Source organism: Brassica napus, chromosome C4 (assembly GCF_020379485.1).
Source record: "Brassica napus cultivar Da-Ae chromosome C4, Da-Ae, whole genome shotgun sequence".
NCBI classification, from domain to species: Eukaryota; Viridiplantae; Streptophyta; class Magnoliopsida; order Brassicales; family Brassicaceae; genus Brassica; species Brassica napus.
In genome coordinates this window covers 54,284,615-54,299,833 of record NC_063447.1, presented here as the reverse complement: position 1 = coordinate 54,299,833, position 15,219 = coordinate 54,284,615, and the positions used below count along the sequence as shown (strand labels likewise).

The following is a 15,219-nucleotide window of genomic DNA, read 5'->3' as shown; positions in this document are numbered from 1 at the left end:
ACTTTAATCATAATATCTTTTGATATCTTTTCATTTTAATTTAAAATTTTAACAAATCTGTTTTAAAAGATTTTTACAAGATCTTCATTTTCAAAATTGTATTTAAATATTTATACTAATTTCGAAATTAGTTTGAAATATTATTATACATTAATATATTCAGTTATCGTTTATAAAATGAAAATAAAATATTCTATAATATTTTATCTATTATATAATCATAATCAATCATATTAAAAGAAAACTATTATATTGAGGTAAATATAATAAAATTGTATTAAAATTAAAAATTTATAAATTTTATTATCGTAAGTATAAAATATTTATGTTCAAAAATAAAATCTAATACATTGGTAAAATGGGTTAACGTTAGCAAACTATATAATATATGTATAAAAATTAACATGTATTTCTTTAAAGCTAATAATATAAAATCTTTGTAACTACTTTAATCATAATATATTTTCATTTTAAATATAATACAATATATATTATATTTTCATTTATATATTATATTTTAAAATTCTAATAAATCTGTGTAAAAATATTTTAACAATAACTTAATGTATTTTAAGTTATCATTTATAAAATGAAAAATAAATAAATTATATCCTACTTTATCTACTTTATAGTCATTATCATGTTAAAATACAATTATTATACTTAAATAAATATGATAAAGGTATATTGAATTGATAAATTTATAAAAAAAAATTTCATAAACATAAACTGTTTATTTTAAATATATAATATGATGATAGAACGGTTTAAAATTAGCAAACTATATAATACATGTCTAAAAATTAACACATCTTAGACTTTTGTATATGCAATAATATATTATATAAAATGAATAAGCATAAAAATATTGGTAAAAAGAAATTCAGCTTTGAAAGACGGGTCAAAATTTAGCATAAATTAAATACAAAATAATTTTCAAATATGTTTTCTCATAAATATATTAATTTCCTTAATAACTAAATGCAAATACAATAAAATAAAAATATAATAAGAATTGACAAATACATACGGTTTTAAACAATTGATTAATTATAACATGTAAATTATAAAATTATTATATTTGAAATATTTATATAAATTTTTAAGTATACGGATAACGTTAAAAATATATACACTTACGTTCTAAAACAATAATTTATATATAGAAAAGTTAAAACAAACATCCGCGTGGTTGCGCAGATCAAAATCTAGTATAAGTTACAAGCAAAAAAAATTTTCTTATAACGGTCACTTTTTTAACAACAACTTGTCTTTCTCTTCTACGGATTTTTAGTAGGAATCTAATGATGTGTTTAGCATAAAGTTAAGCGTACACGAAGACAAAAAAATAGTTATAGTAATTAAGGGTATGAATGGTGACCAAAAAACAACAAGGAATAATGCATTCTCTAACATTCCTAAAAAAAATCACTTTCACAAGGAATAAATTTTCTTTCTCATTTTCTACTATTTTTTTTGTAGAGAAATAAAAAACAAAGTTATTCTTTGTTAAATATGAGATGAAACAACTATTCTTTTTCATTCCTGCAATTTTATTTTTTTACGTTCATTTCCTATTTCCTATTCGTTCCTGTTGTTTCCAGAATGGTCAAAATTCGGACCCTAAACTTTTCAACGGTTCCCTTTGCTTAGGTAAAATAGTTCAGTAATCCAAGCTTTTCCTCATATTATCAAATGATATTCAAATCTAACATTTCTAGCATCCAAAGCTAATTTTGAAGTTCCATTTTCTATGTTATATAATAAATAAATATAAAGTTTGAAAACTGAATTGGCAAAACTCGTTTCAAAGTTTTTTTTGGGTTGACTTCAATAAAATTGTTAAAAGTCATTCGGTCCACAATAATTGAAACAAATATTCATAGAAATGACAACAAACATTATCCTCCTATCTAATGAATACATTCAAACGTCCAAAAAGGACACAATCTCCTTTGTAACACTATTTTTGAATATTCTTTAGACAGACAAAGTCTGTCTCACCAATCATTCATTTTAAGATCACAAAGAAAAAAAAACTTATAATTTTATTACTAAACTAGACAACACATTCGACTGCTGCTGCACTTAACGTCTTCCTCTCTCGGTCTTGAGCTGAATCAATTAAGAAGATGACTAATTTTGTTTTCTTCTGCATAAGAGTCTTGAACAGTTCTTTTTAGTTGTTGCATTCAGGGAGCTTCCGAGCATAAACTAGCACCATTACAAACTCCTTTGCAGAGGAACCTATCGATGCAGTGACTCTTTCATGTTTAGAAGTTGTTGTCTGCAACCATAGCTCCACTAAGCTGTGAAGCTGCAACGTTGGGATCACCGGTTCTCCCATACATCTTATCTCTACCTGTTATTAAATTAATAAAAAGTGAACAAAAGGGAGAGTTAGTTTTAATCCAAACATTTCATAAGGATCTTAGTTAATCAACATGTAAGGTCATTGTCGAGTTTAGCTTTACAAACCGGTGAGACCCATTAGCTTTATATTTGTGGTTCACTGGCTCGTGATTCATAAAAGTTTCAAGATAGTACACTAACAATTATGGACCTTATAACCACTCTATTTAATGTAAGAATTGACTCTGATCTATACAAGTACGGCCTATGCGATTCCACATTAGACCTGAGTGCTAGTGGATACAAGCTAGAAACAGCAAAGTAGCAACTGCAGAGAAAAAAGGTTGATTACCTCAGTTTCACTCTTGAGATCAAGTTTCCTCATGAGGTACTTTTGGATAAAAGAAACTGGAATATTTCCATCCCTATCATATAATGATGAGACAGCAGATCAACTCTTGTTCAATATAACTCTTCCAAACTAGAAATTTAGACACTCTCATTCCAGAGCTAGCTGTGAGAAATCGCCCAACAAAACAGAAGGCTCTACTGAGAATAAGAAGAAAACTTACCTTATTCTCAAGTAGTTTGCTGGAATCTGTGGCAGTGATGTTTCTCCTTCCCTGAAACCAGGAAGCCTTGTCAAGATACCACCAAGTCATAGAAATGAAAAGATAAGAAAGTTTTGGAACACTGGTTAAAAAAAAAAATCAGATACAGAGCAAGAATCTCTCACTGATTATTTGAAGCCACAAGTGAGAACCAAACCGGACCATTTCTCCTCTCCTGTTTCAGACTCTCTGCATCTGGTAGTGGTGGAGTTCTTGGATCACCAAAAGCGGATGACCTTTTACGGCGAGTCCTTCGTGTTCTTTTAACTGTACCAGCTTCCGTTGTTGTAGGATCACCATTAGTGGTGATCTCTTCCTCAAGTTTACACTTTCGTTTATGATCCTTTGTTTTGGTTTTGTTCCCCTGAACATATCTGTGAGATGCGTTTCCATGCTCAGACTTTGGGTCCAACCCTTGAGAACTAGAAGAAGGCTTTGTGCCGTTTGCCACATCCACAAGAAAATTTATAAGATGCAAGGAATCCCAAGGTTCAGCAACATCCTTGTTTCTTCGATTAGATAGGGACTGATTAGCCTCTGCATATGACGACTGCCCAAAAAAACAAAAAGAATAAATAAATGCAGAAACTACTTTCCATAGTGTACCAAAATAAAAGAGACAGAGAGCAAGTAATCAGTATCTTCTTTACCTGCCTTTTCTTCTGAGTGAACTTTTTAAGTGTTTCAGGGGAGCTTGCGCTCTCTGTATGATCTTCTTCCTTCTTCACAGCTCTCTTAGTGAATGAACCACTACCCCTTGCATCTTTTCTCATGAGAGACTTTGTTGTTCTTTTTCCTGTTGTGCCAGTTTGTGCTGAAAGCCTAGGTGTGTTCACCACCAAAGACGAGATAGACCTCTCTTTCCTCCTTGCAGGTAATGTGATTTCAAGATCCTTGTCTCTTTTTCGTTTTAGAGGAAATATTTTGGCTCTCAGGTCTTGCAAAATGTGGTCGGGCCTGAAATATTATGAATAAGAGTGGTTCCTTAATGCATAATTTCACCACCACCAACAAAGGTTCGTACTAGTATAATAACTAGTAGTCTATTTTGAGAGAGATAAGAGTACAAAAGTGAATCAATTCTGGTTCTAACCAAAAATAGTTCATGTCAGCAAAAAGCTAATGAACACAGTCAGGTTGTAACTGCTTGTAAATCAAATAACTATACATGATTAATTCCACATAATACCCCAAAAACTATAGAAAAACCTTCCGTATATATACATCCAGCATTATGCTAAAGTTATTTGTTTCATCAACATCAAAAGCCAAAAGGGCTTCTAACAGTGGAGGATTAAACTATAAGAATATAAGGAAATAACCACTGCTTAACCAAGACTCATAAGTAAATTGTGTAGCAGTAATAGAGGAGAAGAGGAACCTACCTTAGTTTCTCCAATGGGGTACCCCCGAGGTCAATATCGCATACCGGACAGCACTCTATCTCATCCTCTGTGATTTTCTCATATATGCATTTTCTACAAACTGCATTCAAAAAGTGATCTAATAAATTATCTCATCTCAATAGGTAGTAACTATCAAGTAAGAACAAAATGTGATTACTTGAAAGATAAAACAAACAATTTCTGGGATCAAAAGTTGAACTAAAAATGAGTAGCATTATGTTTAGAGGTTTAAAGTAAGATTGCTGCTGACTGCCAATTTTGGAAATTTATCCCAAATTAATTAGATACAAGCACAGTTTTTCCTACTCCTAGATAGCAATGCTGGTAACTAGTATGGCTTTTACTGCATCATGTACTAGCAGTTGTCAAGGCAGGAGCTTGTAGATAAGTGGTTGATAGATATCATCCAGTTTCATGTAAAATTGGTGCTCTTAGATAGGTAACACGGTTAATGGTCATACTGCTTGTATCCCCAGAAACCAAACCGTAAATCAAATGAGAGGACCTAGTTATGGTACTGCAGTAAAGAGATTGTGCTACAACTGAGGAAAGGCAGCTAAAATCTCAGAAAATTCCGGTGATTGAAGGGAAATTTGATCCATCATGCTATGGAAAATCGTTACTGATAACATTTACTTTTTGTTGGATCAGATCTAATGAGCATTAGCAATAAGATTTACCTAGTTAACTTTACAATTACAAAACGACAGACTGCATATATTTATTTAACTGGTTTTGCAGTCACAGTAAACAGGGTAAAAAAATAAGGGTAACAGAGAGCTGGGTTGTGTATAGTTTGGAATCGTGCATTGATGTTGTCTCTTAAAAGGAAAATAAAGTATACAAAATGTAGTACATAGTTGGGCATGCAGAAAGATCATTAAGACCTTAGACTATATACACCACAAAATTAACGCTAAGTGAGATCTTCCAAACAGAAATATATATCTAAATGTTCTTAATGGTATAGTATCTTGAAGAGTGATTGGGTGATAAAAAGAGATAGTAGTAGTAATGGTCCCTTGGTACTTGAACTTACCAACGCAAAACTTACATGGTTGGATATAAACAAAGCAGCTAACTAACAACATGCAGGTCTAATGAATGACATGATTAAGCCAAAACTCAAATTCGACGACCCATATAATACCATCGTTGACGAAGAAAAAGACCCACCAAAAAAATTCCAAAACAACTATTACCTAAATAGAGGAACAAAGGAAGATTCTTGTAAGCAAAGTCTACAGCTTTTTGGTCAACAAACAAACTATTCACACACACACAGAAACTCAAAGCCCAGCAATTGCGAAATCAAACGTAAATGTAAGCAAAGTTTAAAGCTTTTTTCGGTCGACAAACAAACAATCCATAGAAAGTTTCATCAAATCGAATGAGATTGTTAAGTGTAAGAGCAACCCAAATGATATAAACAACATAGAAAGTCAATCAAACAACGAGAAAGCCCATCAATTAGGAAATTTTTCACGAAATCAAACGTGGAATAGGAAGAAGTAACTAACAGGTGTGAAGGCACTCGGAGATAGTGGTGGCGTCACGGAGGAGGTTGTCGCAGAGAGAACAAGTCATGCATGCCACCACCTTCTCCCTCTTCACCTTAGCCATCATCTCCATCTCTCCTTCCATCGAGACCAAGAGAGTGTTGGATTAATCGCACGTACACTATCCCCAAAACTGCATGTAGACGAAAAATCGCAATCGGACGAAACAGATGAATAGAGGGAGAGAGGAGGAGGCGGTTGGTGATTTGGAGGAAGATGAATAGAGGGTTTGCTGATGATGGTGAGAGATTCGGAGGAAAGAAGACGATCTGATGAATCGAAAGAAGTTTAAGGCTCATCAAGGGGTCTTGTTGAGAACAAGAGAGACCATCCCGTAATGAAGAAGAGTAAATAGACGTTTGTTTCCTCATGTTTTGTTTATTTTTCACCTTTTTAAAATTACTTTTATTTCCAGTTTCGTTTTCTTTTTTTTTTTTGGTGGGTGTGAACGGAAGATAGGGTTTACAAAGTCAAGCAGCGACTTTTCTTTTTTTTACTCCTCTTTTTCGCCACTCTCTGCGATTTTTACTTGCGTTTGTTTACCGCGTTAATTTCAGCGTTACTAAACTATATTACACATATTTTAAAAAAAATATCAACAAACTGTTTATGTTTTAAAATCGACTTTTAATTTTAATATTTTTGTATGATAAATAAGGTAGATGTTGGTTAAGATTCTTTGGTGATGTCGTACTACAAATCATACAGTTTTTAGAGAAATTATAAAAGTCAAATAAGAATATGAACCATAAATAAACAAGTGCATATATTTTTAACAAAAACAAATATTATTATTAAGAAAAACTATAGTTCCAGCAGATCTCTAAAATGTTCTACTAAAAATAAAAGTGGTAATTCAATCAAATATTAAACTTTGTTGATATTTTAAATCAAAAATATAAGATGAACAATACCACACTACGTAATAGCAACACATAACATTTGTTATCATTAACTTATTTTCCCTTTTGCTTAATTTCAGTCCTCTTCATTCTGAGTAAACTCCGGCATCTTCAGTCAAATGGTTCCTCCAAAGTACAAGCTGCGAACTTGCACCATTGAATATGTTGTGGGCCATAGACTCAGTCAACGTGTCCATACATAAATGGCTGCTTGAGAGAACTTCCCGAAGAACCAATCAGAAGAAAGACGACCGTAGTAAATTTGCGCCTCCATCAACGGTATTATTGTCACATGCTTCCACATGTACACCGCCCCGCACCTGATCCCGATCGCCACTTGATCAATCCATTTCCCAAACAGAAATAATAAATACAAATTATAATTATTTATTTTTCTTTATTAAGTAAGCAAAATAAAAAGAAAGAAGAAGAAGAAGAGCAGAAGTCCCCCCTAACATGCACGAGGAAGAAGCTTTGAATCACAAGGAGATGAAAGCGTAAATAGAATTTTAGACTCTTCGCATCGCACTTAAGGATCTTGAAACCCTAATCTTTACATCGTGTACTCGATTGCTTGTTAATCAAGCAAGGAATCTCCGCGAGATCTGTGTGGGATGCGCTGTGCTTCTTCTTCTTCTTAGTGGAGAAGGATTAAAAAAGGAAACGAGGAGATAATATATGAAGAGAAGTTTCGCACATTGATGAATCAAATCCGTCGCTGGCGGAGGATTTTGATCCTCTCTCTGCTACTGCTATCCGTCGTTACTCCGATTGTCTTCCTCTCGAATCGGATCAAGAGCATCACTTCCGTCGGTGAGCTTCTTCTTGATTCGCTCTCTTCTTTTCTCTCGCGGATGTTAGATTTGGAAATAGTATCACCTGTAGAACTGTTGCTTGAATCTCTGGAATCGCTATAGGCTTGCTCAATTGCGTTGATTGAATCTCTGGAATCGCTATAGGCTTGCTCAGTTGCTTTGATTGAATCTATGGAATCGATATAGGCTTTGATGTGATCTCAGCCTCTGGATTACGCATCTGAAAGTTGTTTTGGTTTTGTTTTCTTGGCAGATAGAGGAGAGTTCATTGAAGAAGTGTCTGACATTGTACGCATATCCTTGTTTTCTTCTCTTTTGATCCTCTTCAGGATCTCTTCAATATCTATTGTTTGATTGTGGCATGATTTTGCTTTATGCGTACCTCTCTTATGCAGAGATACAAGACGAATGATGATCTTAGACTTACCGCCTTTGAACAGGTTATGCTCGCTTCCCTACCTAGTCTTAGACCTTGTTGGAACATTCATTTTGTTGATTTTTATTTTGCTTTGTAACTCAGGATGGAGAAGGCTTCAAGGAGCCTAAACGAATTCTGAAGGATGATGAGTTGAATCCTGTGGTTTGGTCTAGTGTTTCTAATAAAAGTCATGATGGTTCGCAGTCTAGTGAGCGAGACAAAACACTTGTTCTCTCAGAAATGAGTGAGGGTAATATACTTTCAGTTTTGTGTTGCTTGTTGTCATTACTGTGCAAGCTTTCTTATTTGGAGATACCACGGGTTTCAGGAAACAGTAACAAAACCAAGGAGGAGCAAGCATTAGTTTCACAGCAAACCACTGTAAGCTCTCATACAGCGGTGCGTATTTCAGTTCAGTACTTGAGTAGTGATTGTCTTGAAGCAGTTCACAATGATAATCTTTTAAATAAAAATGACATCGCCATCATTTGTGAATAGGAAAGGCAAATTAGAATTTGAATTAAGATAGTCAGATCATCTGATTTGGTTATGTATTTCGTTTTCTTTTTTACTTTTGTCTCAGGAAAAATTTTCAGCAAAAGATATTCAACCTAGTCCTAAAACCAAGTTCCAGCGCCCTTTGGCTAAGAGTGAAAAGAATTCAAGGGCTCAGCTTGGACCAGCAACAGATGATAGGATAAAGGAGATCAGAGACAAAATCATCCAAGCTAAAGCCTATCTGAATTTGGCCCTGCCTGGGAATAACTCCCAAATAGTGAAGGAGTTGAGAGTTCGAACAAAAGAGCTGGAACGGGCTGTCGGTGATGCCACCAAAGACAAACATTTGTCAAAGAGGTAAGCACATGTTTATTGATTCAAAGGACTTCCTGTTCCATAGCTTTGGCATCTAATTTCATAGCCAACGTTTACTGAAAAGTTTATGCTGATTAAGAAGAGTCATATAAAAATGTTTTGTTTCTTTCAGCTCCCCTCAAAGACTGAAGGCCATGGAGATTGCATTATACAAAGTCAGTCGGGTCTTTCACAATTGCCCTGCCATCGCTACCAAACTCCATGCCATGACTTATAAATCCGAAGAACAAGCTCGGGCGCAGAAGAAGCAAGCAGCACATTTAATGCACCTTGCAGCAAGGACTACCCCAAAAGGACTTCACTGCCTCTCAATGCGTTTGACAACAGAATACTTTACCCAGGATCATGAAAGAGCAAAGCCTTTTCAGCAAAGTTATATCAATCCTGATCTCTACCATTACGTTGTCTTCTCTGACAATGTTTTGGCGTGTGCGGTTGTTGTTAACTCTACAATTTCCTCGTCAAAGGTAAGATGCTTCACTTTTGTTCTCTTTCTCTCAACAGGTTCTGTTTTAATTCCTTTATACTTGTGGATTTGATATCTAGAGAAATGCCTTAGGCTTCTACCGTGGTTAATATCATAGGATTTTGTGCGGTAATGGAACTAGGAAAAGGAAGTTACATAGTGTGTGCTCGTTGTTAAATAAACAACTTCGTTCTTTCAGATTAATGTTCAAACACCTTGTCATGTTCTATGTTCTCATGTTTCAAAACTAATAACTCATATTGTTACTCAGTTATCATTGTCAAGCACACTATCTCGTATCATTACTTGAGCCACTTATTAATGTAGGATCCGTTTTTGATCAAAAACTTGTGGTTTGGTCTATGCAGCACGTAAGAGAATATTTCCAAGTTTCTGCTGAAGCCACACATATACTAACGTTCTATATTGCTGCTTGCAGGACCCGGGAAAGATAGTATTCCATGTGGTGACGGATTCACTCAATTACCCATCAATCTCAATGTGGTTTATTTTAAACCCAGTTAGCAGAGCAACAATCCAAATCCTAAACATTGATGATACGAATGTCCTGCCTTTAGACCAGGCTCAATTGCTGATGAAGCAAAACTCAAGTGATCCGCGAGTCATTTCAGCGCTCAACCATGCACGCTTCTATCTCCCGAATATTTTCCCAGGTCTGGACAAGATCGTATTGTTTGACCATGATGTAGTAGTTCAGAGAGACCTAAGTAGACTATGGAGCCTCGATATGAATGGGAAAGTTGTTGGAGCTGTAGAGACTTGTCACAAAGGTGAACCTTCATATATTGCTATGGACACACTCATAAACTTCTCAGATGCATGGGTTGCCGAGAAATTTGACCCTAAGGCTTGCACTTGGGCGTTTGGGATGAATCTGTTTGATCTCAAAGAATGGAGAAGACAGAATCTGACATCTGTGTACCTGAACTACTTCAACCAGGTATAACATTTCATTCCTTTCAAACTTGTTGAAGTGTGTTGTGTAGCTTTAAACCTGAAAGGAATCGTATTTACATGTGTGCGTGTGTGATTTGTTTTTGGGTGCAGGGAATAAAAAGACATCTCTGGAAAGCGGGGAGCTTGCCACTAGGTTGGTTGACATTCTTTGGGCAAGCGATACCATTGGAGAAGAGATGGAATGTGGTTGGGTTAGGACACGAATCAGGAGTCAAAGCAGGAGACATCGAAGAAGCAGCGGTTATACACTACGACGGGATCATGAAGCCATGGCTGGACATCAGGATAGACAAATACAAGCGGTACTGGAACATACATGTACCTTACCATCACCCATACTTGCAACGGTGCAACATTCACGATTGATTTTTCTAAACAGAGTTTCCCACAAAACTTAGGATTCGATTCAATTCATTTCTTTGTTGATGTTATAATTAGCTTCATTCTTTTTACAATATCTCATGTAAATTTTGGTACTTTTTGATACAATACAACACAATTATTTTTTGAGAGCTTAATGACAAGATTTGGTTAATAGCAGCGGAGTGTTGCTTTGTATGATTTGGATGCAGTTTAAATGTTTATTATGTTTTTATATATATAATCCACAACCAGTAGAGAAGAAAGAAAAAGATTGTGTTGGGAGGGAAAGAGATGAAATATGACACGTGGAGTGAGGCTATTGGTGGAATATGGATAGAATCATATCCGAGTAGGTGCTTTAGAGATTGTTTCCACCACTGATTGAGTCGTTAAGTTGGATTCAAAAAGCCAACACAAGCAAAGAAATCAAAAGGTTGTCTTGTTGCTATAGAAACACAAACACAGAAACCAAAATCTCAGACTGAAGATAGTTTGTATTTGTGTTAGAAAAGAAAATGGCTAGCTTCACTGCCTCTGCTTCCACCGTCTCTGTCGCTCGTCCTGCTCTCCTTCTCAAGCCCACCCTCGCCATCTCCGCTCCTGTTCTTGGTAAAGTTCTTTGCCTTTTACATTCTTTTTAAGATCTCATCTTATTATTTGGAACTTGATCCAGTCATGTGCAAAGGGAAAATCTTTTGGTTGCTTTATATTCGTTGATGAGTGATCTTTAGTAGTTTGGTGTAGAGTCAACAAAAAGTCAAAAAACATTTTGATCTAAAAGGTTCTAGCATGGTCAGAACAAACCAGAAGAGTATTTGGAATTTTCCTGATTGACTGTTGTGTGTTTTAAAAATGTATAGACCAGAGCTTGCAAGAACCATACTGGATTTGTAAGTAACTGGTTTTAGAGTTGTGAATTTTGATTATTGCTGCTCAGGTTTGCCTCCAATGGGGAAGAGGAAGGGAGGGGTGAGATGCTCAATGGAGCCAAAGCAAGGAAACGTCTCAGCCGTGGGGGCTGGAGTTTCCGCGGCGGCGACAGCAGCTTTAACGGCTGTGATGAGCAACCCAGTCATGGCGTTGGTGGATGACAGGATGTCCACGGAAGGAACCGGACTACCCTTTGGGCTGAGCAACAACCTCTTGGGGTGGATTCTTTTGGGAGTGTTTGGTTTGATCTGGACGTTCTACTTTACCTACACTTCATCTCTCGACGAGGATGAAGAATCTGGTCTTTCTCTCTGAACATGAACATGTACTACTATTATATATGTCTCTTTTAGTCTTCATCAGTGTTCATCTCTCTCATTTTCCATTTCATGTCAGGACTTGAATCAACAATGATCTTCTTCTTCTGGTTTCTTGTTGTTAAATGAACACAAAAAATTTAATGTGTATTTTATATGAATGTTTCACAATCTGTCCGATGAAACGAAACGATCAAAAGGATGACTTAAAGAGCCCGTAAGAGTTAATGTTAATCAACCACTACCACTACGCCAGAGAATTATTTAGATTATAGTAATAACTTATGAGAAATGTATGAATTGTGTTCTTGATATAAAGAGAGTTACATAGCTTTATATAGTAGAGCTATATGAATTAAACAATAAATGTGAAGATCATATAATCATTAAGAAGAATATATGATGGAGTGATTATAGTGATTGAGTGAATCATATGAGTTATGATTGATACTCTTTCCTTGATATATAGAGTCTTCTAATGAACTTATTTTAATGATTAGATTTGATGATCTTTGTTAATACACGAGGGATGAAGAAGGATGAAATTGAAAAATGACAAATTGTAGTTTGGGATATAAGTTCTTATGTTTATTGATATCAAACGATGAGTAATATACTCACAAAGGAGTAAAACCAAAGCTAAAGAGATAAAGAAAAGCCTAAAGATAACACTTATCTAAAACAATATCAATTAGGACATATAGAGTAATTATCTCCAATACCCCCCCCCCCCCCTCAAGTTGGAGCATGGATATTGTAAATGCCTAACTTGAGAAGAAATGTATTGAACTCCTTACGTCCTAATGCTTTGGTTAGAATGTCGGCAAACTGCTCTGTAGTGGGAACGTAAGTCACTTTGATAACACCTTTGGCTATTTCGTGACGAACGAACGAACAAATGATACCCATATGTTTTGTTTGTTCATGAAGAATGGGATTGGCACTGAGATGAATTGCTGACTTGTTGTCACAGCATATTGTGACTGCATCGGCATGAGGGAGTCCCAGTTCACGAAGAAGTTCCTTCAACCATATAACTTCTTTTGTGATAGAACGCAATGCTCGAAACTCTGCTTCAGTAGATGAAAGAGATACACCCTCCTGTTTCTTGGTTTTCCAAGTAATCGGTGATGCCCCAAACTGTATAATCCAACCAGTAAGTGAGCGTCGACTTGTAGGGCATGCCCCCCAATCTGCATCACACCAGCCAGTTAAAGAAAACGCAGTGTTAGCCCGAAAGATAACCCCTTGACCCACTGTTCCTTTTAAGTAACGAACCACTTTCAAGCCAGCAAGCCAATGTTCCTCTTGTGGTGTATGCATAAATTGTGAAAGAATGTGTACCGCGTAGGCAAGGTCAGGACGGGTTGCAAGAAGATATATAAGTCGACCCGTAAGGCGTCGATACTGCTCTGGATCTGCGAGCACCAAACCTGTAGCTTTCGCAAGCTTGTGGTTTTGATCCATCGGTGATCCAGCCGGTTTGCACCCAAGCAACCCACATTCTGTTATTATATCAAGCGTGTATTTGCGCTGAGACAAGTAAATTCCTAAAGAGCTGCGAGCAACTTCCAGACCAAGAAAATATTTGAGAGCTCCAAAATCCTTCCTATGAAAACAAGTTGATAGATATGTCTTGAAAGAATTGATCGCTTCTGGCAAGTCTCCTGATATGATAAGATCGTCAACGTAGACAAGTATCCGAAGTGTAACCTTGGGGCTTGGGGGTGTCAAGAGGGGATTTTTTCTAACAGAGCTGCTGATTTTGCAGTGTTTATATGAACAAACTTTTATTTATAGGGATTTAAGGGGTGTCAGCTGACACCCTATTGAATCAAGTAGATCCGCCACTGATTCCATCCCAATTTGCATATGTTGATGGGTTTTCACAAGTCGTTGAACCCTTTCCGCCGCACTTTACGTTTGGTTTTGCTTTGTATCTTCCATCTTCTCCTCCACAACATGCCTTTACGACACTTCCAGTAAAACCTATTACGCAAAAGAAAAGAAAAATATATCAAACGTATTACGCATATCAAATATCAGTATTTATTATTACTAGGGGTTGGTCCGCCCTACGGGCGGGTGAGTTTATAATAAAATTATTTATTTTTTAAATTTTATAAAACATTTGAAAAATTATTCGAAATTGAACATAATAAAATTCAGTTGTTTTATTTTTTTTTGGTTTGAGTTGAAAGAACTACTAACATTATTTTTAGAAAAAAAAAATAAATTTTTTAAAAAAATAAAAAAATGGTTTATATTTATTTTTGTGATTTTATTTCACTTTGATATAGTTGAAGAAGACTAACGTAAGAATAACTAACACATTTTTCTAAGAGTTTCACATTTTTATAGCTTGAATTATCATCTTTGTATTGTTTTTAAAAAATGTAGTTTAATTTTACTTATTATATGTGAAAGCTGAAATAGTAAATCGCGACCAATACATATTGTGCTAGAATTATAAAAACGAATTTGGTCATTTGTTTGTAATAAAAGCATTTGTCATACCGATTGTCTAGGTTGGACTGGTAACATGTTATTGTTGTTCTTATGCTCTTTTCTAATAATTTTTATTTCTTACAGTTCTATGGATCAAAACAAAATCCGGTGTAAATTATAGTTTTCAGATACTCAGAAATCGAAGACAGACTAAATAAACTGCATCATAATTTTTTTTTGAAAATCGAGATATCTGATTCGTGCCTACCCTTACTTGGAAGATTTACATTCGGAGGTTGTGTAAGTTTGAAGAGGGATGGTTGCTTTTCTTGTAACCGCGTAGTTGGATTTGCAGATTTTTTTTTTTATTTCTTTCATCTAACAGGTAGTAAAGAGGGTTGATTGAACTTAGATTGGCTACAATATGGAGCTGCTGAATAGTTTTTGTTCATAGTTGCTTAGAATTGTTTGCTAAGTGGTTGCTAACTGTTAATTGTATTTGTCAATGATTTGGTTCATTGGTTATGTTAGTCATTAAATATTTTGTAGTTTAGTAAATTGGGTATTGGAATTTTCTGTTTTTGAGATTGTCTTGGCATTTTGGTGTTTTTATGTATTTTACGGGTGAGTTCTGGGAAAGCATTTTCTATCTGTTTTTAACTTGCTACTTGACCATTATTTTTGTTGGTATGTTGTTGGTATTTTGTGTGTTTTTGGTGTAACTAATATGTATAATTATAAAAGAAAGCGTGAAACCTCTATAAATTAATAATGTTGGGAC

At 35.2% G+C, this 15,219-nt stretch overlaps 4 protein-coding genes across 5 annotated transcripts; 2 read left to right on the top strand and 2 right to left on the bottom strand.

Moving 5' to 3' along the window:
* Positions 1-1,864: 1,864 nt before the first annotated feature.
* LOC106426308 (E3 ubiquitin protein ligase DRIP2-like) lies at positions 1,865-6,297 on the bottom strand. Its single transcript, XM_013867032.3, has 7 exons — positions 5,890-6,297; positions 4,349-4,448; positions 3,614-3,920; positions 3,089-3,513; positions 2,925-2,975; positions 2,705-2,777; positions 1,865-2,362 (listed from the first exon to the last, which is right to left on the bottom strand). The coding sequence occupies exons 1-7, from the start codon at positions 6,011-6,013 to the stop codon at positions 2,180-2,182; spliced, it is 1,263 nt and encodes a 420-aa protein (XP_013722486.1). The 5' UTR covers positions 6,014-6,297; the 3' UTR covers positions 1,865-2,179.
* A 927-nt stretch (positions 6,298-7,224) lies between these two features.
* LOC106426384 (probable galacturonosyltransferase 5) lies at positions 7,225-10,920 on the top strand. 2 transcript variants are annotated; one of them, XM_013867103.3, is made up of 9 exons: positions 7,225-7,643; positions 7,899-7,933; positions 8,041-8,085; positions 8,166-8,313; positions 8,392-8,444; positions 8,647-8,918; positions 9,049-9,403; positions 9,842-10,363; positions 10,471-10,920. In XM_013867103.3, the coding sequence occupies exons 1-9, from the start codon at positions 7,532-7,534 to the stop codon at positions 10,744-10,746; spliced, it is 1,818 nt and encodes a 605-aa protein (XP_013722557.1). In that variant the 5' UTR covers positions 7,225-7,531; the 3' UTR covers positions 10,747-10,920. The 2 variants fall into 2 exon arrangements, with proteins under 2 accessions (XP_013722557.1, XP_013722556.1); XM_013867102.3 differs by having other exon boundaries at positions 8,392-8,462.
* An 87-nt stretch (positions 10,921-11,007) lies between these two features.
* Positions 11,008-12,140, top strand: LOC106426387 (photosystem II reaction center W protein, chloroplastic). The gene is made up of 2 exons (XM_013867104.2): positions 11,008-11,352; positions 11,681-12,140. Exons 1-2 carry the CDS (start codon positions 11,259-11,261, stop codon positions 11,986-11,988), a joined length of 402 nt encoding a protein of 133 aa, XP_013722558.1. The 5' UTR covers positions 11,008-11,258; the 3' UTR covers positions 11,989-12,140.
* Positions 12,141-12,725: 585 nt separating this feature from the next.
* Positions 12,726-13,457, bottom strand: LOC125586190 (secreted RxLR effector protein 161-like). The gene has a single exon (XM_048756024.1). The coding sequence runs from the start codon at positions 13,455-13,457 to the stop codon at positions 12,726-12,728; it is 732 nt and encodes a 243-aa protein (XP_048611981.1).
* Between the last annotated feature and the right edge of the window lie 1,762 nt (positions 13,458-15,219).